The sequence below is a fragment of the Heteronotia binoei genome, chromosome 3 (assembly GCF_032191835.1).
Source record: "Heteronotia binoei isolate CCM8104 ecotype False Entrance Well chromosome 3, APGP_CSIRO_Hbin_v1, whole genome shotgun sequence".
Lineage (NCBI taxonomy): Eukaryota > Metazoa > Chordata > Lepidosauria > Squamata > Gekkonidae > Heteronotia > Heteronotia binoei.
This window is the reverse complement of record NC_083225.1, coordinates 195032481-195059273: the sequence shown is the minus strand read 5'-3', so window position 1 is coordinate 195059273 and position 26793 is coordinate 195032481. Positions and strand designations below refer to the sequence as shown.

Genomic DNA, 26793 nt, shown 5'->3' with positions numbered 1-26793 from the left:
GAGAACAGGGTTGGATTCCCCACTCCTCCACCTGCAGCTGCTGGAATGGCCTTGGGTCAGCCAGAGCTCTCTTATCTGGGAGAACCAGGTTGGATTCCCCTCTCCTCCACTTGCAGCTGCTGGAATGGCCTTGGGTCAGCCAGAGCTCTCTTATCTGGGAGAACCGGGTTTGATTCCGCCCTCCTCCCCTTGCAGCTGCTGGAATGGCCTTGGGTCAGCCATAGCTCTCTTATCTGGGAGAACCGGGTTTGATTCCCCACTCCTCCACTTGCACCTGCTGGAATGGCCTTGGGTCAGCCAGAGCTCTCTTATCTGGGAGAACCGGGTTTGATTCTCCACTCCTCCCCTTGCAGCTGCTGGAATGGCCTTGGGTCAGCCATAGCTCTCTTCTCTGGGAGAACCGGGTTTGATTCCCCACTCCTCCACTTGCACCTGCTGGAATGGCCTTGGGTCAGCCAGAGCTCTCTTATCTGGGAGAACCAGGTTTGATTCCCCACTCCTCCACTTGCAGCTGCTGGAGTGGCCTTGGGTCAGCCATAGCTCTTTTCTCTGGGAGAACCGGGTTTGATTCCCCCCTCCTCCACTTGCAGCTTCTGGAATGGCCTGAAGGAGGGAGCTCTGACGGTGACCCTTCTAAAATAAATGTGAGGTTGTTTTAGTCTGCAGATCAGTGGCAATTGTGGGAGGTCTCCGAGGAGGTTGGCAACTGTGCTCTCAGTGCGGTCCAACGTGGCTCTTCGTGGCCTTCCCTGTCGGGTGAGCTCTTTGACATTCTGTTTCCCAACAGGTAGATGAGGAAGAGATGAGGCGGCAGCAAGAGGAAATCGCGGCCATTATGAGGATGCGGATCGCGGGCTCCTCCAGTGGGGCGCAGGTAGGCCAGCTTTCGGAAGCAAGAACCGGATCCTCCACGCCAGGCAGGCCAGGGCTCATGCCCCTCCGTGCAGATGCTGAGAACTCGGCCGTTGTGCTTGGATTGGGCACATTTCCAGCAATGCTCCCTCTAAGCCAGGGGTGGGGGACCTCCGTCCCGAGGGCCGTATGTGGCCCTCGAGGTCACTTGGTGTGGCCCTCGGGGATTGTTGGGCCAAACCGAGCCACGTGGCAGCCTCCCTGGGGCCTGGCTGGCCAGCGAGGATCGTGGGGCCCAGCCGCGCAGTGCAGCAGCCTCCCCAGGGCCAGGCAGGGATCACAGGGCCCAGATGTACTGTGCGGCAGCCTCCCTGGGGCCTGGCTGGCTGGCCAGAATTGCTGCAGGGCCTGGAAAAGTTACTGTCACCGTTCAGTTTGCACTTGTTTTTCCCATATGGTGTGGCCTAGTAAGCTAATAAGTGTATGACCTAATATGCTAATATTAAGGGATATGGTCTAATATGCTACTGAGTTCCTGCTGGGCTTTTTCTACAAAAAAGCCCTGGATTTACGCATTTGCCTAGAGCGACGGGCCATGTGTGTGTGTGTGGGCCAGATTAGGCTCTCCCCACATGACTTCAAATAGAAAAACAATTATTTGCATTCATTTTGCTGGCCTGAATCATTCTCCCTCGGCGGAGCGCTGCTTTTTAAGTTGGTAATTTTTTATGGCCCGGGAATGATGTTATAAATATCCATATGGTCCCCACCCCTGTTCTAAGCTGTGGTGTCTTCTGTGAGCAGAAATTCTTCTTAGTGAGCTCCTGCTAGAGATGTAAAATTTCTGGAAATTTTGAAGCTCAGAAAAGAACCCATTTTTTCCCCATTTTTTGGGGGTGGGTGGGTGGGTGGGTAGCAAATTTTTGGAAAAATTGAAGAAAAAAAATGCTACAGTAGCATTTCTTTTTTCTTTTCCAGACTGAAAGTCATTCTGTTACTTTAGGAACATAAAAACGTGACTATGGACGATTTTACTTGGCATGAAAGTCATTCTATTACTTTAGGAACATAAAATATGAGTATGGACAATTCTCCTTGGCATGAAATTATCGCAGCTATCATATTAAAAAATATAGCGTCTCCAAACAATTGTTACAAACAGAATGTACTTTTAAAATAATATTTATTTGTAATTGTAACAAATGGAGCAACGATCTCCGGAACTGTTTACTAGTTTATGTGGAACAGACAAAAAACCCGTCCACAAAACAATTTTTAAAAGTCCAAAAGTAACAATTATTCATATTTCCTCTCCACAGTATTAAGTAAAAATTTAAAAACTCATTCTCATAAAAAGAATTAAAGAGGGGGGAAGTGTATAGAAGGGAGTGGAGGACTAAGTTTCAGTGAATGGACGTGACCTAGGACTTGCTTGTCCTCAGTGCACAGAAATCAGAATAATCTGATGCCATGCCTATTTTTTAGAAACGATTTGGAAAATATTTGAACACCTTGTCTTAAAATATTTTATTCAGCATGCCCTGTGCCGCAGAGTGGTAAAGCAGCAGTACTGCAGTACTGTGGTCTGAACTCTCTGCTCACGACCTGAGTTCGATCCCAGCGGAAGCTGGTTCAGGTAGCCGGCTCCAGGTTGACTCAGACTTCCATCCTTCCGAGGCCAGTCAAATGAGTCCCCAGCTTGCTGGGGGGAAAACGTAGACGACCGGGGAAGGCAGTGGCAAACCAGCCCGTAAAAAGTCTGCTATGAAAACATTGTGAAAGCAACGTCACCCCAGAGTCGGAAACGAGTGGTGCTTGCACAGGGGACCTTTCCTTTCCTAAAATAAAACGTTCCATAATCAATTTCTTTTCTTTTTTTTCTATTTTTCCAATTTTTCAACAACAAAAAAAACACCCCAAAGAAAACTTTGGAAAAACCCTCTGGTTTTCTCCCGAATTTTGCATTTTTTCCCGGGCCTTCACATTTCTAGCTCCTGCATAAATTAGTTTGCTCTTGGGCTATTTTTTCCTGAGCGAAGACCAAAATACGTGAGCCAGAGGCTAAAGAACTGTGAGCTAGCTCATGCTAACTCAGCTTAGACGGAACACTGGCCTCCAGCTGCCCCCGCGGGTACAAAACCTAAGGACCAGCATGGCGTAGTGGTTAAGACCGGCAGACACTAATCTGGAGGACTGGATTTGATTCCCCACTCCTCCTCCATGTGCAGCCAGCTGAGTGACCTTCGATCAGTCACAAGTTCTCTCAGAATCTCTCTCAGTCCCGCCTGCTTCACAAGGGGCCTGTAGTGAGGAGAGGAAGGGAAGCCAATTGTAAGCTGCTTTGAGACTGCTTAAGGTAGAGGAAAGCTAGGTATAAAAACCTACTCTTCCTCACAGGCAATGTCAGGATTTTGAGAGAATTGTCAAATTCAGGGGCAGCCAACCGCCAATGTTCAGGCTGACCCCATTCCAGAAATTTCTGAGGAAATCCAAATGCGCAGCTTAGCTCTGAGGTGCATCTGGAAGGACTCATAAGAACATAAGAGAAGCCATGTTGGATCAGGCCAATGGCCCACCCATTCCAACATTCTGGGTCACACAGTGGCCCAAAAAAACAAATGCCATCAGGAGGTCCATCAGTGGGGCCAGAACACTAGAAACCATCCCACTGTGCCCTCCCAAGCACCAAGAATACAGAGCATCACTGTCCCAGACAGAGAGTTCCTTCTATACATCCTTGTGGTTAATAGCCACTGATGGACCTCTGCTCCACATGCTTATCCAATCCCCTCTTGAAGTTGTCTATGCTTGAACATAACAACCTAAGATGAGCCCTGTTGGATCAGGCCAATGGCCCCTCCAGTCCAACACTCTGTGTCACATAAGAGAAGCCCTGTTGGATCAGGCCAATGGCCCCTCCAGTCCAACACTCTGTGTCACATAAGAACATAAGACAAGCCCTGTTGGATCAGGCCAGTGGCCCCTCCAGTCCAACACTCTGTGTCACATAAGAACATAAGAGAAGCCCTGTTGGATCAGGCCAGTGGCCCCTCCAGTCCAACACTCTGTGTCACATAAGAACATAAGAGAAGCCATGTTGGATCAGGCCAGTGGCCCCTCCAGTCCAACACTCTGTGTCACATAAGAACATAAGAGAAGCCATGTTAGATCAGGCCAGTGGCCCCTCCAGTCCAACACTCTGTGTCACACAGGGGCCAAACAACCTAGGTGCCATCAGGGGGTCCATCAGTGGGGCCAGGACACCAGAAACCCTCCCACTGTTGCCCCCCCCAAGCACCAAGAATAAAGAGTATCACTGCCCCGGACATAAGAGAAGCCATGTTGGATCAGGCCAGTGGCCCATCCGTCCAACATAAGAACATAAGAGAAGCCCTGTTGGATCAGGCCAATGGCCCCTCCAGTCCAACACTTTGTGTCACATAAGAGAAGCCATGTTGGATCAGGACAGTGGCCCCTCCAGTCCAACACTCTGTGTTGCGCAGTGGCCAAAAATCCAAGTGCCATCAGAAGGTCCATGTCAGCCTGACAGTCCATCAGTGGGGCCAGGACACTAGAAGCCCTCCCACTGTGCCCCCCGCCCCAAGTACCAAGGATACAAAGCATCACTGTCCCAGGCATAAGAACATAAGAGAAGCCCTGTTGGATCAGGCCAATGGCCCATCCAGTCCAACACTCTGTGTCACACAGTGGCCAAAACACCAAGTGCCATCGGAAGATCCATCAGTGTGGCCAGGACACTAGAAGCCCTCTCACTGTTGCCTCCCCACAAGCACCAAGAATATAGAGCATCACTGCCCCAGAAATAGGAACATGAGAGAAGCTATGTTGGATCAGGCCAATGGCCCATCCAATCCAACGCTCTGTGTCACACAGTGGCCAAAAACCCCCAAGTGCCATCAGAATGTCCATCAGTGGGGCCAGGACACTAGAAGCCCTCCCACTGTGGCCCCCCTCAAGCACCAAGAATACAGAGCATCACTGGCCCAGACATAAGAACATAAGAGAAGCCACGTTGGATCAGGCCAGTGGCCCTTCCAGTCCAACAGTGGGCAAAAAACCTGGGACCAGGACACTACAAGCCCTCCCCCTGTGCCTCGCCCCAAGTACCAAGAATACAGAGCATCGCTGCCCCAGACGAGGCTAGTAGCCACTAGCCTCTATACCCTGAGGCTAGTAGCCACTGTGGAAGGATTTGTTTGGGGCGTCCCTGCAGAGTTGGAATCAGCGGCTTCCTTAAGCCCTGGATTCGAATCCGGTAGCTCCTCAGAGACTAACAAGATTTTGGGGGTGTGAAGTATGGGGAGTCTGAGCACCTTCCCTGAGACCTTTAACCCCATTTCCTTCTTCCAAATCCCTGTCTCCTTCTAGCAAGCTGGTGACTTCATCTGCACGGTCTACCTGGAGGAGAAGAAGACAGAAGCCGAGCAGCACATTAAGGTGGATGTCTGCGTGCTCCGTTTGGTGTAGTGAGAGCCAGTTCCCCTGAGAGCCAGTTTGTGTAGTAGTGAAGTGCGCGGACTCTTATCTGGGAGTACCGGGTTTGATTCCCCCACTCCTCCACTTGCAGCAGCTGGAATGGCCTTGGATCAGCCACAGCTCTCTTAGGAGTTGTCCTTGAAAGGGCAGCTTCTGTCAGAGCTCTCTCAGCCCCACCCAGCTCACAGGGTGTCTGTTGTGGGGGAGGAAGAGAAGGTGATTATAAGAGAGCCACTTTGGTGTAGTGGTTAAGTGTGTGGACTCTTATCCGGGAGAACCGGGATTGATTCCCCACTCCTCCACTTGCACCTGCTGGAATGGTCTTGGGTCAGCCATAGCTCTGGCAGAGGTTGTCCTTGAAAGGGCAGCTGCTGTGAGAGCCCTCTCAGCCCCACCCACCTCACAGGGTGTCTGTTGTGGGGGAGGAAGGGAAAGGAGATTGTGAGCCGCTCAGAGACTCTTCGGAGTGGAGGGCGGGATATAAATCCAATATCTCCTTCATCTTCTTTTTCACAGGGTGTCTGTTGTGGGGAGGGGAAGGAAATTGTTTGTCACTGATGGACCTCTGCTCCATATGCTTATCCAGTCTCTTCTTAAAACTGGCTATGCTTGTAGCCACCGCCACCTCCTGTGGCAGTGAATTAATCCACGTGTTGATCACCCTTTCAGTGAAGAAGGGCTTCCTTTTATCCGTTCTAACCCGACTGCTCCGCAGTTTCACGGAGTGCCCACGAGTTCTCGTGACCTTCTATTAGAGGGCAACGTCATGTGTACATGTCTTCTAAGCCCCAAATGTTCTTACCTTTCCTGGTTGTGAAAGCTCTCCAAATTGCTTGCTCCTTGCAGTTGTCTTCCTCTTTCCGTTTCCCCAGCCCTCGCCTTTTCCAAAAGCTGTAACACTGTTGACTGATACCAAGGCATTCTAATAATGTAGTGGAAAGGAAAGGAAAGGTCCTCTGTGCAAGCACCAGTCGTTTCCGACTCTGGGGTGACGTTGCTTTCACGTTTTCACGGCAGAGTGGTGGAGCAGCAGTACTGTGATCTGAACTCTCTGCTCACGACCTGAGTTTGATTCCGGCGGAAGCTGGATTCAGGTAGACAGCCCGAGGTTGACTCAGCCTTCCATCCTTCTGAGGTCGGTCAAATGAGTCTCCAGCTTGCTGGGGGGGGAAGTGTAGATGACTGGGGAAGGCAAGGGCAAACCACACTGTAAAAAGTCTGCCGTAAAAGCAACGTTACCCCAGAGTCGGAAACGACTGGTGCTTCCACAGGATACCTTTCCTTTCCTGTCTACACTGAAGGAGCCCCATGGCGCAGAGTGGTAAAGCTGCAGTACTACAGTTGGAGCCCTCTGCTCACGACCTGAGTTCGATCCCAGCGGAAGGTTGCTGGGGGGAAGGTGTAAAAGACTGGGGAAGGCAAGGGCAAACCACCCCGTAAAAAGTCTGCCGTGAAAACGTTGTGAAAGCAATGTCACCCCAGAGTTGGAAACGACTGGTGCTTGCACAGGGGACCTTTCCTTTCCTTGCTATTGCCTTCCCCAGTCAACTACACTTCCTTCCCAGCGAGCTGGGGACTCATTTGACCGACCTCAGAAGGATGGAAGGCTGAGTCAACCTGGAGCCGGCTACCTGAATCCAGCTTCCGCTGGGATCGAACTCAGGTCGTGAGCAGAGGGCTCCGCCTGCAGAACTGCAGCTTTACCGCTCTGCACCACGGGGCTCTTAAAGGGCGCAACGCAGGAGTATTTCAGTTCCTGACGAGGTGGTGAAGCCAAGATCCCAAGATGCCTTTGTCGAGAGGCCCGGGCTGCTGCAGAGAGCTCACATTCACTTTCCCCCTTACCCAGATTCCGGCCACCATGACGGCAGAAGAACTGACTTTTGAAATCCTGGACCGAAGGAAAATCATCACGAAGGAGAAAGATTACTGGAGCTGCTTTGAAGTCAGCGAGCGGGACGAGGCAGGTGAGCGACAGCAGAGCTCTCCTGTGGCCCCCCGAAAGTCCTGGCTCTTTAAGCGGTGTCTCTTCTAGGGCTCGGCCAGCTGATCCAGTTTGGTGTAGTGGTTAAGTCTGCAGACTCTTACATGGGAGAACCGGGTTTGATTCCCCACTCCTCCACTTGCAGCTGCTGGCATGGCCTTTGGTCAGCCATAGCTCTCTTATGTGGGAGAACCGGGTTTGATTCCCCACTCCTCCGCTTGCAGCTGCTAGAATGGCCTTGGACCAGCCAGAGCTCTCTTATCTGGGAGAACCGGGTTTGATTCCCCACTCTTCCTCTTGCAGCTGCTAGAATGGCCTTGGACCAGCCAGAGCTCTCTGATCTGGGAGAACCGGGTTTGATTCCCCACTCTTCCTCTTGCAGCTGCTAGAATGGCCTTGGACCAGCCAGAGCTCTCTTATCTGGGAGAACCGGGTTCGATTCCCCATGCCTCCCCTTGCAGCTGCTGGAATGGCCTTGGGTCAGCCAGAGCTCTCATATCTGGGAGAACCGGGTTTGATTCCCCACTCCTCCACTTGGACCTGCTGGAATGGCCTTGGGTCCACCATAGCACTCTTATCTGGGAGAACCGGGTTTGATTCCACACTAATCCACTTGCAGCTGCTGGAATGGCCTTGGGTCAGCCAGAGCTCTCTTATCTGGGAGAACCGGGTTTGATTCCCCACTCCACTCGCAGCTGCTGGAATGGCCTTGGGTGAGCCAGAGCTCTCTTATCTGGGAGAACCGGGTTTGATTCCCCACTCCACTCGCAGCTGCTGGAATGGCCTTGGGTCAGCCAGAGCTCTCTCTTGCAGTGCTGTCCTTGAAAGGGCAGCTTCTGGGAGAGCTCTCTCAGCCCCACCCACCTCACAGGGTGTCTGTTGTGGGGGAGGAAGGGAAAGGAGATTGCAGGCCGCTCTGAGCCTTTGTCCTTGAAAGGTCCCAGGTTCAATCCCCGGCATCTCCAGTCTCAAAGGAGCAGGTAGAAGGTGAATTGGGACCCAGGAGAACTACTATTGATTGGTGCAGCCAATGCTAACCTTGAGGGACTGATGGTCTGATTCAGCAGAAGGCAGATCCATGCGTGTGTTCTTCTAAACAGTGTGTCTGCCCAAAATCCTGAAGCTAGAATTAGGCAGGGCTTTTTTTTGCAGCAGGAACTCCTTTGCATATTAGGCCACACCCCTCTGATGTAGCCAATATCCTCCAAGAGCTTACAGGGCTCTTCTATCTCACAGGGCCTTCTGTAAGCTCTTGGAGGATTGGCTGCATCAGAGGGGTGTGGCCTAAGATGCAAAGGAGATCTTGCCACAAGAAAAGCCCTGGACGTCGTTCCGTCACATATCACCTGGAGTCTTGTGTTCAGTTTTGGGCACCGCATTTTAAGAAGCATATAGACAAGCTGGCCCAGGTCCAGAGGAGGGCGACAAAGATGGTGAGGGGTCTGGAGATCCAGGTCCTATGTGGAAAGGTTGAAGGAGCTGGGGATGTTTAGCCTGGAGGAGGTGGCTGAGAGGTGATAGGATCACCATCTTCAAGTCCTTGAAGGGCTGTCCTATAGAGGATGAGGGGTCTGGAGACCAAGTCCTATGAGGAAAGATTGAAGGAGATGGGCATGTTTAGCCTGGAGAGGAGGTGGCTGAGAGGTGATAGGATCGCCATCTTCAAGTCCTTGAAGAGCTGTCCTATAGAGGATGGGGTGGAATTGTTTTGGTCTGGAGACCAAGTCCTATGAGGAAAGGTTGAAGGAGCTGGGGATGTTTAGCCTGGAGAGGAGGCGGCTGAGAGGTGATAGGATCACCATCTTCAAGTACTTGAAGGGCTGTCCTATAGAGGATGGGGTGGAATTGTTTTGGTCTGGAGACCAAGTCCTATGAGGAAAGGTTGAAGGAGCTGGGGATGTTTAGCCTGGAGAGGAGGTGGCTGAGAGGTGATAGGATCGCCATCTTCAAGTCCTTGAAGAGCTGTCCTATAGAGGATGGGGTGGAATTGTTTTGGTCTGGAGACCAAGTCCTATGAGGAAAGGTTGAAGGAGCTGGGGATGTTTAGCCTGGAGAGGAGGCGGCTGAGAGGTGATAGGATCACCATCTTCAAGTACTTGAAGGGCTGTCCTATAGACGATGGGGTGGAATTGTTTTGGTCTGGAGACCAAGTCCTATGAGGAAAGGTTGAAGGAGCTGGGGATGTTTAGCCTGGAGAGGAGGTGGCTGAGAGGTGATAGGATCGCCATCTTCAAGTCCTTGAAGAGCTGTCCTATAGAGGATGGGGTGGAATTGTTTTGGTGTGGAGACCAAGGTAGGACCAGAACCAATGGGTTGGAATTAAATCAAAAGAGTTTCCGGCTCAACATGAGGAAGAACTTCCTGACCGTTAGAGTGGTTCCTCAGTGGAACAGGCTTCTTGGGGAGGTGGTGGGCTCTCCTTTCTTGGAAGTTTTTAAGCCGAGGCTAGATGGCCATCTGACAGCCATGAGGTTCCTGTGAATTTAGAGGGAGGTCTTTGTGAGTTTCCAGCATTGTGCAGGGGGTTGGACTAGCTAACCCTAGAGGTCCCTTACAACTCTAGGATTCCATGAGTCTCCTTTGGAGGTTCTTCCACAGAGGTTAGATGGCCGTCTGACAGCAATGAGGATCCTGTGAATTTAGGGGGAGGTGTTTGGGGGTTTCCTGAATTGTGCAGGGGGGTTGGACTAGACGACCCTCGAGGTCCCTTCCAACTCTCGGCTTCTGTGATTCCTTACGCTTGGCTCCACATCTCGTGGCAGCCATATTGTGGTTGCCCCCACCACTCTGTGTTGGAGTTCCAGAGGTGCCTTCAGGCTCAAAAAGGGTTGGGACTGAGGTTTCCAGGGGGAGCGATTTCTGTAGTCTGGAGACCAGTCGGAGCAGCGGGGGATCTCCGGGTTGTGGCTGGAGGTTGGCGACCCTAAGGTGGGCACAGTTGATGAAGCTGCACCGGCCTGAAACCTGTTGCAGAGCTGCAGGAGACGCTGGGCCTTTCTCACCAGTCATGCGGAGCAACGATGGGGCTGGCTGACCCGACTTGCGCAGCCCCTCTAAAGCATTTCCCCTTCCCCTTTCTCCTCCCCTGCAGAGCGGCCTTTGCACTACAGCGAGAAGGTCCTTCCCATTGTGCACAGCTTGGGGAAGGACAGCTACCTGGTGGTGAAGAGACAGGTGGCCATGGAACACATGCTGGTCTACACAGGTAAGGCGGGAAGGCGGCAGCGTCAGGGGAAAGCGTCGGCTTGAATGTAGAGCTTCCCGCTGTCGCCACGGCTAGTTCTCCAGAGCCGCTTGTCACTTGTGTCGATATTCACGCTTCCTGTGCCTACAGTTCCCTCGGCTCGCCTGCCACCCTGGTAGCACGGCAGAGGAGCAAACGAGGAGCTTGAAGGCCTCCTTCAGATCCAGAGAGCCAGTTTGGTGTAGTGGTTAAGTGCGTGGATTCTTATTTGGGAGAACTGGGTTTGATTCCCCACTCCTCCACTTGCACCTACTAGCATGGCCTTGGGTCAGCCAGAGCTCCCTTATCTGGGAGAACCGGGTTTGATTCCCCACTCCTCCACTTGCACCTGCTGCAATGGCCTTGGGTCAGCCAGAGCTCTCTTATCTGGGAGAACCGGGTTTGATTCCCCACTCTTCCACCTGCAGCTGCTGGAATGGCCTTGGGTCAGCCAGAGCTCCCTTATCTGGGAGAACCGGGTTTGATTCCCCACTCCTCCACTTGCAGCTGCTGGAATGGCCTTGGGTCAGCCAGAGCTCCCTTATCTGGGAGAACCGGGTTTGATTCCCCACTCCTCCACTTGCAGCTGCTGGAATGGCCTTGGGTCAGCCAGAGCTCCCTTATCTGGGAGAACCGGGTTTGATTCCCCACTCCTTCACTTGCAGCTGCTGCAATGGCCTTGGGTCAGCCAGAGCTCTCTTATCTGGGAGAACCAGGTTTGATTCCCTACTCCTCCACTTGCAGCTGCTGGAATGGCCTTGGGTCAGCCAGAGCTCTCTTATCTGGGAGAACAGGGTTTGATTCCCCACTCCTCCACTTGCACCTGCTGGAATGGCCTTGGGTCAGCCATAGCTCTCTTCTCTGGGAGAACCAGGTTTGATTCCCCACTCCTCCACTTGCAGCTGCAGGAATGGTCTTGAGTCAGCCAGAGCTCTCTTATCTGGGAGAACCGGGTCTGATTCTCCACTCCTCCACTTGCAGCTGCTGGAATGGCCTTGGGTCAGCCAGAGCTCTCTTATCTGGGAGAACAGGGTTTGATTCCCCACTCCTCCGCTTGCAGCTGCTGGAATGGTCTTGGGTCAGCCAGAGTTCTCTTATCTGGGGGAACCAGGTTTGATTCCCCCCTCCTCCACTTGCAGCTGCTGGAATTGCCTTGGGTCAGCCAGAGCTCTCTTATCTGGGAGAACCGAGTTTGATTCCCCACCCCTCCACTTGCAGCTGCTGGAATGGCCTTGGGTTAGCCTTAGCTCTCGCCGAGTTGTCCTTGAAAGAGCAGCTGCTTCAAGAGCTCTCTCAGCCCTACCCACCTCACAGGGTGTCTGTTGTGGGGGAAGGAGATAAAAAAGATTGTAAGCCACCCTGACTCTCTGAGATTCAGAACTGAGGGTGGGAATACATCTAATATCTTTTTTCTAGAGAGCCAGTCTTGTGTAGTGGTTAAGAGTGTGAACTCTTATCTAGGAGAACTGGGTTTGATTCCCCACTCCTCCACTTGCAGCTGCTGGAATGGCCTTGGGTCAGCCAGAGCTCTCACAGGAGTTGTCCTTGAAAGGGCAACTTTTGGGAGAGCTCTCTCAGCCCCACCCACCTCACAGGGTGTCTGTTGTGAGGGAAGAAGATAAAGGAGATTGTAAGCCACTCTGAGACTCTGATTCAGAGAGAAGGGCAGGGTATAAAGCTACGGTCTTCTTCTTCTCCACTTGCAGCTGCTGGAATGGCCTTGGGTCAGCCATAGCTATCGCAGAGTTGTCCTTAAAAGGGCAGCTTCTGGGAGAGCTCTCTCCGCCCCACCCACCTCACAGGGTTTCTATTGTGGGGGGAAGAAGATAAAGGAGATTGTAAGCCACTCTGAGACTCTGATTCAGAGAGAAGGGCAGGGTATAAAGCTACGGTCTTCTTCTTCTCCACTTGCAGCTGCTGGAATGGCCTTGGGTCAGCCATAGCTATCGCAGAGTTGTCCTTAAAAGGGCAGCTTCTGGGAGAGCTCTCTCCGCCCCACCCACCTCACAGGGTTTCTATTGTGGGGGGAAGAAGATAAAGGAGATTGTAAGCCACTCTGAGACTCTGATTCAGAGAGAAGGGCAGGGTATAAAGCTACGGTCTTCTTCTTCTCCACTTGCAGCTACTAGAATGGCCTTGGGCCAGCCATAGCTATCACAGAGTGTATGTGTGTATATATTGTGCCACTGTGTGACACAAAGTGTCGGACTGGATTGGCTATTGGCTTGATCCAACATGGCTTCTCTTATGTTCTTATGTGACACAGGGTGTTGGACTGGATGGGCTATTGGCTTGATCCAACATGGCTTCTCTTATGTTCTTAGGTGTGAGCTGGAAGCTAAAAATCTGTGAGCTAGCTCACGCTAACTCAGCTTATCGGAAACACTGACTGGAACTAGTCTCTGCGTCTCCCAGTCTCAGTTTTGAGCCTGGCTAGCTTTGGGTTTAGCGGCACAGCATCCTGTGAGAGAGCGCCCATCTCTTGTGATAGCTTCTCCCCTGCAGAGAGAGTCTGGCTTGTTTGTCTGATGGGAGCAGCAGGAAGGTAACTGGCGGTTAGTGATGGCGGATGCCGCATGAGGCAGTGCGTGGGCACACGAGGCCCCCGGGGGCACCGTGGAAATAATTTATCGGCTGGCAGAACTAGAAAGCACTTTGGGTGCTGGAAATGGCAAATTAGCATTTTCTGACAAGAGACACACACACAGCGCTCTTATTTCGAAACTGTCTGCACAAGGGTGTCTCGCCTTGTCTTTCCACCCACCCTTCCCACTGACAGTCGAAACTTTTCTGTCCTTTAGATATGTTCTTTATGAGTCTTGAAAAGCTGTTGGGGACATTCCCCAGGAATTCTGCGGAATAGATGAGTACACCCTGCCCTCTTCCATGGCGTGTGTTAATTGTCGGCCTTGTGTTTACGAAGAATACTAGCCAAATATCATGCAGAGGACCTTAGAAGAGCTCTTCTGGATCAGACCAGTGAGGGTCCAGCTAGTCCAACCTCCTGTCTCACATAGTGGCCAGCCAGTTCCTCTGGAGGGTCAACAACGGGGCAGAGAGGCCGAGGCCTTCCCCTGAGAAGAACCTCAGAAGAGCCCTGCTGGATCAGACCAGGGAGGGTCCATCTAGTCCAGCCTCCTGTCTCACACAGTGGCCACCCAGCTCCTCTGAAGGGCCAACAACAGGGCAGAGAGGTCGAGGCCTTCCCCTGAGAAGAACCTCAGAAGAGCCCTGCTGGATCAGACCAGGGAGGGTCCATCTAGTCCAGCCTCCTGTCTCACACAGTGGCCACCCAGCTCCTCTGGAGGGCCAACAACAGGGCAGAGAGGTTGAGGCTTTTCACTGAGAAGAACCTCAGAAGAGCCCTGCTAGATCAGACCAGTGAGGGTTCATCTAGTCCAGCCTCCTGCCGCACACAGTGACCAACCAGTTCCTCTGGAGGGCCAACAACAGGACAGAGAGGCTGAGGCTTTCCCCTGAGAAGAACATCAGAAGAGCCCTGCTAGATCAGACCAGTGGTCCATCTGTTCTAGCATCCTGTCTCACACAGTGGCCAGCTATTTCCTCTGGAGGGCCAACAATGGGGCATAGAAGTCAAAGTCTTCCCCTGAGAAGAACATCAGAAGAGCCCTGCTGAGTCAGACCCGGGAGGGTCCATCTATTCCAGCCTCCTGTCTCACAGTGGCCAACCGGTTCCTCTGGAGGGCCAACAACAGGGCAGATAGACTGAGGCCTTCGCCTGAGAAGAACATCAGAAGAGTCCTGCTGGATCAGACCAGGGAGGGTCTATCATCTAGTCCATCACCCCATCTCACATAGTGGCCTACCAGAAAGCCAGTTTGGTGCAGGGGTTAAGAGCGCAGACTCTAATCTGAGAGAACTGGTTTTGATTCCCCACTCTGACACATGGAGCTGCTGGTATGATCTTGCGTCAGTCACAGTTCTCTCACAGCTGTTCTTTCAAGAGCAGTTCTCCAGAGATCTGGTGCTTGTGGGGGGACAACAGTGGGAGGACTTCTACTGTCCTGGCACCACTGGTGGACCTCCTGGTGGTGCCTGGGTTTTTGGCCCCAGTGTGACACAGAGTGTTGGACTGGAGGGGCCACTGGCCTGATCCAACATGGCTTCTCTTATGTTCTTATGTGACACAGAGTGTTGGACTGTATGAGCCATTGGCCTGATTCAACAGGGCTTCTCTTATGTTCTTATGTGACACAGAGTGTTGGACTGGATGGGCCACTGGCCTGATCCAACATGGCTTCTCTTATGTTCTTATGTGACACAGGGTGTTGGACTGGATGGGCCACTGGCCTGATTCAACAGGGCTTCTCTTATGTTCTTATGTTAGCTCTGTCAGCTCCACCTACCTCACAGGGTTTCTGTTGTGGGGTGAGGAAGGGAAAGGAGATTGTAAGCTGCTCTGAAACTCCAAGTGAAGGATGGGGTATAAATCCAATCTCCTTTTCCTCCTCCTCTTCCTTTTCCTGCCCCTCTTTCTCCTCCTCTTTTTGAGGGCCAGCAATGGGGCACAAAGGCCAAGGGACTGGGATGTCTGAGACTAGGATTCAGAGGCTGACTACCTCTGAATGGAGCCATTGACAGACTTCTCCTCCATGAAACTATCTAACCCCTCTTTAGAGGAATAGTATAAATAGAATATGAGTAGCAACATAATGCAGCGGGAGAAGGGAGAAAGCACACAGCCGGAGATAATACAGCGCAGTCCCATCCCTTCTATTGAAGCCTCTTCCTGAATCATTCTGGTCTAACGCAGCACCACTCACTTTATAGAAACGCCTTCCTGAACAGTTTTGTTTTATACAGTTTGCAAAAAAAATAAAAATAAAATACCCCCTCTAAGCTATGGAGTTTTGTGAGCAAAAATTCTGCTTCGTGAGCTGCTGAACATAACAGAACATAAGAGAAGCCCTGCTGGATCAGGCCAATGGTCCCTCCAGTCCAACACTCTGTGTCATGTAAGAACATAAGAGAAGCCATGTTGGATCAGGCCAGTGGCCCCTCCAGTCCAACACTGTGTGTCACATAAGAACATAAGAGAAGCCCTTTTGGATCAGGCCAGTGGCCCCTCCAGTCCAACACTCTGTGTCACATAAGAACATAAAAGAAGCCCTGTTGGATCAGGCCAGTGGCCCCTCCAGTCCAACACTCTGTGTCACATAAGAACATAAAAGAAGCCCTGTTCGATCAGGCCAATGGCCCCTCCAGTCCAACACTCTGTGTCACGTAAGAAGATAAGAGAAGCCCTGTTGGATCAGGCCAGTGGCCCCTCCAGTCCAGCACTCTGTGTCACATAAGAGAAGCCCTGTTGGATCAGGCCAGTGGCCCCTCCAGTCCAACACTCTGTGTCACATAAGAACATGAGAAGCCCTGTTGGATCAGGCCAGTGGCCCCTCCAGTCCAACACTCTGTGTCACATAAGAACATAAGAGAAGCCCTGTTGGATCAGGCCAATGGCCACTCCAGTCCAACACTCTGTGTCACATAAGAACATAAGAGAAGCCATGTTGGATCAGGCCAATGGCCCCTCCAGTCCAACACTCTGTGTCACATAAGAACATAAGAGAAGCCATGTTGGATCAGGCCAATGGCCCCTCCAGTCCAACACTCTGTGTCACATAAGAACATAAGAGAAGCCCTGTTGGATCAGGCCAATGGCCCATCCAGTCCAACACTCTGTGTCACATAAGAACATAAGAGAAGCCATGTTGGATCAGGCCAATGGCCCATCCAGTCCAACACCCTGTGTCACGTAAGAACATAAGAGAAGCCCTGTTGGATCAGGCCAATGGCCCATCCAGTCCAACACTCTGTGTCACATAAGAACATAAGAGAAGCCCTGTTGGATCAGGCCAATGGCCCATCCAGTCCAACACTCTGTGTCACATAAGAACATAAGAGAAGCCCTGTTGGATCAGGCCAATGGCCCATCCAGTCCAACACTCTGTGTCACATAAGAACATAAGAGAAGCCCTGTTGGATCAGGCCAATGGCCCATCCAGTCCAACACTCTGTGTCACATAAGAACATAAGAGAAGCCCTGTTGGATCAGGCCAATGGCCCATCCAGTCCAACACTTTGTGTCACGTAAGAACATAAGAGAAGCCCTGTTGGATCAGGCCAGTGGCCCCTCCTGTCCAACACTCTGTGTCACACAGTGGCAAAAAACCCAAGTGCCATCAGGAGGTCCATCAGTGGGGCCAGGATACTAGAAGCCCTCCCACTGTGCCCCTCGCTCAAGCACCAAGAATACAGAGCATCACTGCTCCGAACGTAAGAACATAAGAGAAGCCAGGCCAATATATATATATATATACACACACACACACACACACACACTGTGACTAATAACCACTGAAGGACCTCTGCTCCATATGCTTATCCATTCCCCACTTGAAGCTGGCTTTGCTTGCAGCCGCCACGACCTCCTGTGGCAGTGAATTCCACATGTTAATCACCCTTTGGGTGAAGAAGGACTTCCTTTTATCTGTTCTAACCGGATTTCTCAGCAATTTTTTTTTTGAGTTTTTAACTTTTTATTACATTTAACAACAATAACAATATATATATATACACAAAACATAAACTTAGGGATGTAGACAGCGGGATGCATTATATACTTATATCATTAGAATACAAATCCTTTGTTCTAACCTAAACCAAATCATACATACTACAGTTAACCCCTTTTTACACTATATTCTTATTATCTTTCCCCCATAACCATTCATACAATAAGTTCCATTTCCCTTCTGTTTGTCTATTTGTTAATTTCTTCTCTTAATATCTCCATCAGAGTATCTACCTCAGCTCAGTCTAGAACCAACCAAAAATACTTTCTTTCTTCTACACTGTGATCCAAAAGAACATTTGGCATTTCAAGTCATCTTACTTTATTTATAAGTTACACAGTATCAATTTAATTCCCTGCAACAACAACAACAAAAAACCCCCAGCAAGTTTGGAATACACTTTAATACAATAAGTTCCGTTTTCCTTCTATCTAATTGTTAATTTCTTCTCTTAGTATCTCCATCAGAGTATCTACCTCAGCTAAGTCTAGAACTAACGAAAAAGAAAACTTTCTTTCTTCTACACTGTGGTCCAAAAAAGAAGGAAAAAAAAAAACATTGGCATTTCAAATCATCTTACTTTGTTTGTGAATTGCATGGTATCAATTTGTTTCCCTGCAACAAAGCAACCAGCAGTTTCGGAATACACTTTCTTCAGTTTTATTGGTGTAATATGCCAACGATATAACTTTAATGATTTGTCTCTCATCGTCTGGCAGACCAATTCCTTCATTTTCCTCCTAATACACCTTATATAAACCTCTCTCAGCAGGCGGTGTTCCTTGAAATAAATAAGGCAAGCGGTTGGGAAACATTAAGGATTCAAAAGAGACAGTTAACAAATAATTAATGGATTGAATAATTAACTATTGTTAATTTGATTACTGCTGATTTTCTGTATGATTTTCTATATGTAATGAGTTAATGTGAATGTTCAGGTGAAGGGTGTTTGGTGGTAAGGAATAGTAATTTAAGGATATAAAAACCAACTGGTATGTGAGAGTGTTAAAGGAAGGTGATGTATGAATTTTGAGTGAAGTAAGGCGAAGTAGTAGTATATGAATTGGAATTGGGGTGTCAGTAAGACCCTGGATAACAGAAAAATGAGTATGACATACAAGTAAGACAAAATAGATAGGTTAGTCCCACTATTGGCAACTTTAAAACTGATGGAGATAATGTCCTCACAGGAAGTTATAGAGGAAGTGCAGAATTCTATGCAATTGTATTTTATGAATGCATTGAGTCAGGTGCAGGCAAATCTGACAGAACAATTAGATGGAGTAAATAAGAAATTAGATGGCCTGCAAAAGCAATTGACGGAAGTAAAGGAAGAGATTCATGGCCTGACACAATCTGCAAAATATGTGGAAGGAAAGTTGGAAGTAGTGAATGAAAAGTCTGAGGAGATTGAAAAAGTTCAAAAATACGAAGGGGACAGATTAGTGAGAATAGAAACGGTGCAGGTAGAGCATATTTCAGGAATGCAGAATATTCCAGAGGATAGGTATGACCATATAAAGGAGGTGATAGTAGAGATCTTGACACCAGTTCTTGGTATGAAGAAAAAGGAATTGGAGAAAGATATAGAAAATGATTGCTCAGCAATTTGATGGAGTGCCCACAACATCTCATAGTTCTTTCTCTACCTTCTCTATCCATTGCAAAATCTTGTAAACCTCTACTGGCATTAAAGTTGTGAGCCACTGTATAAATTACTTTGTTCCGGGGTCATTTTTCCTGAGTTAAGGGAAAAACATGTGTACTGGAGTCTAAAAAACTGTGAGCTAGCTCACACTAACTCAGCTTAGAGGGAGCACTGTTCGCAAAACATTAGAAGAAGATACTGGATTTATATCCCGCCCCCCACTCCAAATCTCAGAATCTCAGAGTGGCATACAAATCTCCTTTACTTTCCACTCCCACAACAGACACTCTGTGAGGTGGGTGGGGCTGAGAGATCTCTGACAGAACCTACCCTTTCAAGGGCAACTGCTGTGAGAGCTCTGGCTGACCCAAGGCCATTCCAGCAAGTGCAAGTGGAGAAGTGGGGAATCAAACCAGATTCTCCCAGATAAGTGTCTGCACACTTAACCACTGCACCAAAGTGTTACAAGCACGGGCTCCTTCCCGACCTCCGCAGGCAAACATAAAACTTTTGTGTGTGTCTGAGCCAAGCGCCGTAAACTGGTGAGAGCCAGTTTGGTGTAGTGGTTAAGTGTGAGGACTTTTATCTGGGAGATTCCCCACTCCTCCCCTTGCAGCTGCTGGAATGGTCTTGGGTCAGCCAGAGCTTTCACAGCAGTTGTCCTTGAAAGGGCAGCTGCTGTGAGAGCTCTCTCAGCCCCACCTGCCTCACAGGGTGTCTGTTGGGGGGGCAGAGAAGGCAATGGAGATTGTGAGCCACTCTGAGACTTTGAGATTCGGAGTGGAGGGTGGCATATAAACCCGATATCTGCTTCTAGAGATTTAATCTGGTGTAGCGGTTAGGTGCACGGACTCTTATCTGGGAGAACCGGGTTTGATTCCCCACTCCTCCACTTGCAGCTGCTGGAATGGCCTTGGGTCAGCCATAGCTCTGGCAGAGGTTGTCCTTGAAAGGGCAGCTTCTGTCAGAGCTCTCTCAGCCCCACTGTTGTGTCTGTTGTGGGGGGAGAAGATATAGGCGATTGTAAGCCGCTCTGAGCCTCTGATTGAGAGAGAAGGGCGGGGTATAAATCTGCAATTCTTCTTCTTCTCCCCTCCCCTCGTTGCCTCTTCCTGGGCATTTCCTCTTCGCCCTCCATAGCAACCCAACCCCTTTGTTTCCCCTCAGCCAGCCGGGTGGGCGACAGCAAGCACGGAATGATGAAGTTCCGCGAGGAGAAGAACCTGCTCGGCTTGGGCCTCAGCACTGGCTTCCACGACCGATACTTCATCCTGAACAACGAATGTCTACGGCTCTACAAGGAGGTGCGGGTACGTGGAGACAGACCCCGGGGGTGGGCCCTTTCTGCCTCGGTCTCCTCCCCCCATCTCTGGGCACTTCCCACCGGGCAGTAAGTAGTTCTTGCAGTGGGAGTTCTCTGGGGTCAGGAGACATTTTGGTGGGCAGAGTGGCACCACTGTTTGGACCACTCCAGACCAATACTTCCTCTAAGCTGCAGAGTCCTTTGCTACTGGGCGTTAAAGCTGTGAGCTGCTGCCTGAATCGGTTTGCTCTGGGGCCATTTTTCCTGAGCGAAGACAAAAATGTGTGAGCCGGAGGCTAAAAAACGGTGCGCTTAGATGGGAACACTTCTCTGGGCGTGCTTGGCAATGACTCACATAACCAGTTCAACAACAACGGCAACAACCTTTAAGGGCACTATGCACCAAGAAGTATACAGGAGATAACGAGCACCTAATACAATTAAAGCAAATCACGCCTTTTTGAAGCCAGATACAAAAAAAAAATGCCACCCTTTCAGTAGAATCCTAGAGTTGGAAGGGACCTCCAGGGTCATCTAGTCTAGCCCCCTGCACCATGCAGGAAACTCACAAACACCTCCCCCTAAAGTCACAGGATCTTCACTGCTGTCAGATGGCCACCAAGCCTCTGCTTAAAAACCTCCAAGGTAGAAGAATCCTAGAATCCTAGAGTTGGAAGGGACCTCCAGGGTCATCTAGTCCAACCCCCTGCACAATGCAGGAAACTCACAAACACCTCCCCCTAAATCCACAGGATCCACATTGCTGTCAGATGGCCATCTAGCCTCTGCTTAAAAACCTCCAAGGTAGAAGAATCCTAGAATCCTAGAGTTGGAAGGGACCTCCAGGGTCATCTAGTCCAACCCCCTGCACAATGCAGGAAACTCACAAACACCTCCCCCTAAATCCACAGGATCCACATTGCTGTCAGATGGCCATCTAGCCTCTGCTTAAAAACCTCCAAGGTAGAAGAATCCTAGAATCCTAGAGTTGGAAGGGACCTCCAGGGTCATCTAGTCCAACCCCCTGAACAATGCAGGAAACTCACAAACACCTCCCCCTAAATTCACAGGATTTTCATTGCTGTCAGATGGCCAACCAGCCTCTGTTGAAGAACCTCCAAAGGAGAATCATAGAGTTGGAAGGGACCTCCAGGGTCATCTAGTCCAACCCCCTGCACAATGCAGGAAACTCACAAACACCTCCCCCTAAATTCACAGGATAGAATCCTAGAATCACAGAGTTGGAAGGGACCTCCAGGGTCATCTAGTCCAACCCCCTGCACAATGCAGGAAACTCACAAACGTCACCCCCTAAATTCACAGGATCTTCATTGCTGTCAGATGGCCATCTAGCCTCTGCTTAAATACCTCCAAGGAAGGAGAGCCCACCACCTCCCAAGGAAGCCTGTTCCACTGAGGAATTGCTCTGGCAGTCAGGAAGAGCGATTCCTCATTGGAACAGGCTTCCTCGGGAGGTGGTGGGCTCTCCTTCCTTGGAGGTGACAGTGTTTTTTGAGGAAAGAAGAAAAAAAGGTTTATACTTATCAGATTGGCCTATTAAATCCACTAACAACCGATCTAAATACTTAACATGAATGTCAGAGTAATAATCACAATACAGAAGAACATGCTCAGTGGTCCATAGCTAGTTCCTAGGTGGGAAAATCCTGGAGATTTGAGGGCGGAGCCTGGAAGAGGTGGAGTTTAGGGAGGGGAGGAGTTCTGTGGGATATAATGACACGGGGTCCACCTTCCTAAGCAGCCATTTTCTCCAGGGAAGCTTATCTCTGTCACTTGGAAATTAGTTGTAATTTCTCCAGGCCCTAAGATTGGCAAGCCTAGCTCTGTTTTCTTTTGGAAATGACTCTTTCTTCCACCCATTCTCTTGTTCTCTTTTTCTCTTCAGAGCCACAAGCCAGAGAAGGAGTGGCCGGTGAAGAATCTGAAAGTCTATTTGGGAATAAAAAAGAAAGTCCGCCCTTCAACCTGGTAAGTGTTTTGCTTTGGATACAGACATTCGGGTCCATCCTTCTGGGCCAGCATCCACTGAACCTTAGGAGAGGGACTGCTTGGCATGCAGAAGGTCCCAGGTTCAATCACTGGCATCTCCAGTTAAAGGGACCAGGCAGGAGGTGATGGGAAAGAACCTCAGTAGCTCAGTGGCAGAGCCTCTGCTTGGTATGCAGAAGGTCCAAGGTTCAATCCCCGGCATCTCCAGTTAAAGGGACCAGGCAGGAGGTGATGGGAAAGAACCTCAGTGGCTCAGTGGCAGAGTCTCTGCTTGGCATGCAGAAGGTCCCAGGTTCAATCCCCGGCATCTCCAGTTAAGAGGACCAGGCAGGAGGTGATGGGAAAGAACCTCAGTGGCTCAGTGGCAGAGCCTCTGCTTGGCATGCAGAAGGTCCCAGGTTCAATCCCCGGCATCTCCAGTTAAGAGGACCAGGCAGGAGGTGATGGGAAAGAACCTCAGTGGCTCAGTGGCAGAGTCTCTGCTTGGCATGCAGAAGGTCCCAGGTTCAATCCCCGGCATCTCCAGTTAAAGGGACCAGGCAGGAGGGGATGGGAAAGAACCTCAGTGGCTCAGTGGCAGAGTCTCTGCTTGGCATGCAGAAGGTCCCAGGTTCAATCCCCGGCATCTCCAGTTAAAGGGACCAGGCAGGAGGTGATGGGAAAGAACCTCAGTGGCTCAGTGGCAGAGTCTCTGCTTGGCATGCAGAAGGTCCCAGGTTCAATCTCTGGCATCTCCAGTGAAAGGGACCAGGCAGGAGGGGATGGGAAAGAACCTCAGTGCCTCAGTGACAGAGCCTCTGCTTGGCATGCAGAAGGTCCCAGGTTCAATCCCCGGCATCTCCAGTTAAAGGGACCAGGCAGGAGGTGATGGGAAAGAACCTCAGTGGCTCAGTGGCAGAGTCTCTGCTTGGCATGCAGAAGGTCCCAGGTTCAATCCCCGGCATCTCCAGTTAAAAAAGGAGCAGGCAATAGGCAATGTGGAAACCGCTGCCTGAGACCCCGGAGAGCTGCTGCCAACCTTAGTAGACAAGACGGGCCTTGAGGGACCGAGAGTCCGCTTCAGTAGAAGGCAGCCTCTTGTATTTGCAAATAAGAATTAACCTTCAGAAAGAAAGGGCCGCAAGAACTAAGCACTGATGCAGCCCTTCCTGCCCTCCTTCTCATGATCTGAACCTGCATTGCTGTCAGATGGCCATCTAGCCTCTGTTTGAAAACCTCCAAGGAAGGAGAGCCCACCAGCTCCCGAGAAGGAAGCCTGTTCCACTGAGGAACCGCTCTAACGGTCAGGAAGTTCTTCCTAATGTTGAGCCGGAAGGTAGAGAAAGAAGGACTTTTCTCCCTTTCTCACAATACAAGAACTCTTGGGCATTCATAGATTCATAGAGTTGGAAGGAACCTCTAGGGTCATCTAGTCCAACCCCCTGCACAATGCAGGAAACTCACAAACACCTCCCCCTAAATTCACAGGATCCTCATTGCTGTCAGATGGCCATCTAGCCTCTCTTGAAAAACCTCCAAGGAAGGAGAGCCCACCACCTCCCAAGGAGGAAGCCTGTTCCACTGAGGAACCGCTCTCACTGTCAGGACGTTTTTCCTAACGTTGAGCCGGAAACTCTTTTGATTTACTTTCAACCCACTGAAGGCTTCAATGAGCTTCAGCAATGACTAAAACCATTCATGTTGGAGACCAACGCTCTTACATTCGACAGACAATGACGGGCATTTAGCGCATCGCTGTTGCGTCCAGTTATTGGCTAACAGGGAAGAATTGGAGCATTGGACTCTGTTTCCACGGCATTGCACACGACTTCCCGGCTCCAATTTCAAGGAACAAACTGTCGGGCATCAATATAGGACTCATTGTATCGGGAGTAGTTTTTCCTTTGCACTTTGTGTCACGCTGTATTTTCTATCAATCATTTGTTATAGAAATAATTGAATTTCGAAGGATTTGAGGTTGATTTAACGTGAATGCCCATGTGCCTTTTTCCTCCTGCCCCACCTGGAGATTGGCAACCCTCTTTGGGCCGTCCATCCTCCTTAGCTCTTTGCTGCCTCTTCCCCGCTGTGAAACCAGCGCTGGCTTTTGTGGAGCAGAGAGAAAGAGAGAGAGAGAGAGAGAGAGAGAGAGATCGCGGAACGGCAGAAACTGGAAAGGCCTCTCCACGGGACTCGTGCCCTTTGGCCGACAAATCTCTGTTTGGGTCGCTTAGGCCTTGTTCCGCTTCAGCGCCGGAAGCGGCGGAAGGCCTTGGGGCTTGTTAAATGCTGTAGGCTTGTTCTGGAAGAACAAAGCAGGAGTCAAGTGGTACCTTTAAGACCAACCAATTTTTATTTAGAACGTAAGCTTTCGTGTGCTCTTAAGCACACTTCATCCGACGAGGGATCCAGCACAGCGATTTTGCTATTGTGCTGGATACCTCGTCGGATGAAGCGTGCTTAAGATCCAACATGGCTTCTCTGATGTTCTTATTCTATGATTTTATTGAGTGCCAAACTTCAGTTCATCCTCTGGGGTGGAGGTCCATCCAGAAGGGCTCAGCTCTCGGCTGCTCATTCTCCTCCCCCGCCTTTATTTCCTCCGGGCATCGGTGTGGGCCGCAGGGTGCTTCTGCTTTGTTCTGGAAGAGAGAGCCGTTCTATCCAGCATTCCCACTGGCTGCCAGCGGATGGCAGCGATGCTCAGTTGGTGCGTTGAGTTCAGATCTCCCATGGGCGTCCCAATGCAGGGCGCTTTTCTATCCCGCTTTTCTTCTTGGGAGTTTACAGTTCTCCCTTCCTTGTGAGATGGGAAGGCTAACAAAGCCAGGAGAGAAGTCTGATGTTTTGCTTCGAAAGGGGGTCGTAGGTGAGCTAGGGTCGACAGCCAGGTTGACAAGATTACGCCTGGGATAGAGAAAGTAGAGAAAGAAATACTTTTCTCCCTTTCTCACAAGACAGGAACTTCTGGACACTCCATGAAATTTCTGAGCAGTCGGGTTAGAACGGGTAAAAGGAAGTCCTTCTTCACCCAAAGGGTGATGAACACGTGGAATTCACTGCCACAGGAGGTGGCGGCGGCTACAAGCATAGCCAGCTTTAATAGGGGACTGGATAACTGGTTGGCCACTGTGTGAGGCAGGAGACAACACAGCCATTCTCTCCCATTCTCTGCCATCCATCTTGCCATCCTCTGTGAGGCAGGACTCCAGCCTCCTGCCTCACACAGTGGCCAACCAGTTCCTTTGTGTGAGACAGGAGGCTGGACTAGATGGGTTCTCAGTGGTCTGATCTTCTTAGGTTCTAATGTGAGTCTGGATAAGATCGTGGTAGGCAGGGACGGAGCAGTAAAGTTTGACTCTTGCTAAATTTTCTCCTTTGTCTCTCTCTCTCTCTTGCAGCTGGGGATTCACTGTCTTCTTCGAGAACGACAAGCAAGAGAAGCAGCAGTGGTACGTGGCTCAGGCCAGCCTCCTTCCCTGAGGGCCTTCCCTCCCCATATAAACCCAAGGCCATTCCAGCAGCTGCAAGTGGAGGAGTGGGGAATCAAACCCGGTTCTCCCAGATAAGAGAGCTCTGGCTGACCCAAGGCCATTCCAGCAGCTGCAAGCGGAGGAGTGGGGAATCAAACCCGGTTCTCCCAGATAAGAGAGCTCTGGCTGACCCAAGGCCATTCCAGCAGCTGCAGCTGGAGGAGTAGGGAATCAAACCCAGTTCTCCCAGATAAGAGAGCTCTGTCTGACCCAAGGCCATTCCAGCAGGTGCAAGTGGAGGAGTGGGGAATCAAACCCGGTTCTCCCAGATAAGAGAGATCTGGCTGACCCAAGGCCATTCCAGCAGCTGCAAGTGGAGGAGTGGGGAATCAAACCCAGCTCTCCCAGATAAGAGAGCCATGGCTGACCCAAGGCCATTCCAGCAGCTGCAAGTGGAGGAGTGGGGAATCAAACTGGGTTCTCCTAGATAAGAGAGCTCTGGCTGACCCAAGGCCATTCCAGCAGCTGCGAGTGGAGAGTGGGGAATCACACTCGGTTCTCCTAGATAAGAGAGCTCTGGCTGACCCAAGGCCATTCCAGCAGCTGCAAGTGGAGGAATGGGGAATCAAACTGGGTTCTCCAGATAAGAGAGCTCTGGCTGACCCAAGGCCATTCCAGCAGCTGCGAGTGGAGAGTGGGGAATCACACTCGGTTCTCCTAGATAAGAGAGCTCTGGCTGACCCAAGGCCATTCCAGCAGCTGCAAGTGGAGTTGTGGGGAATCAAACTGGGTACTCCTAGATAAGAGAGCTCTGGCTGACCCAAGGCCATTCCAGCAGCTGCAAGTGGAGTTGTGGGGAATCAAACTGGGTTCTCCAGATAAGAGAGCTCTGGCTAACCCAAGGCCATTCCAGCAGCTGCAAGTGGAGGAGTGGGGAATCAAACCCAGTTCTCCCAGATAAGAGAGCTGTGGCTGACCCAAGGCCATTCCAGCAGCCGCAAGTGGAGGAGTGGGGAATCAAACCCAGTTCTCCCAGATAAGAGAGCTGTGGCTAACCCAAGGCCATTCCAGCAGCTGTAAGTGGAGGAGGGGGGAATCAAACCCTGTTCTCCCAGATAAGAGAGCACTGGCTGACCCAAGGCCATTCCAGCAGCTGCCAGTGGAGGAGGGGGGAATCCAACCCGGTTCTCCCAGATAAGAGTCCGTGCTCTTTACCACCACACCAAACTGGCTC

The 26793-nt window shown here is 50.6% G+C and overlaps 1 protein-coding gene across 1 annotated transcript in view; it reads left to right on the top strand.

Annotated features, from left to right (window-relative positions):
* The window catches only part of LOC132568871 (arf-GAP with Rho-GAP domain, ANK repeat and PH domain-containing protein 1-like), a 164996-nt gene that overhangs the window by 121593 nt on the left and 16610 nt on the right, over window positions 1–26793 (top strand). The window contains exons 15-21 of the mRNA XM_060235057.1: window positions 788–874; window positions 5242–5310; window positions 7199–7316; window positions 10425–10538; window positions 19962–20104; window positions 22004–22086; window positions 25488–25538. Of these exons, the coding sequence (XP_060091040.1) occupies window positions 788–874; window positions 5242–5310; window positions 7199–7316; window positions 10425–10538; window positions 19962–20104; window positions 22004–22086; window positions 25488–25538 (665 nt within the window). The remainder of the gene's footprint in view (window positions 1–787; window positions 875–5241; window positions 5311–7198; window positions 7317–10424; window positions 10539–19961; window positions 20105–22003; window positions 22087–25487; window positions 25539–26793) is intronic.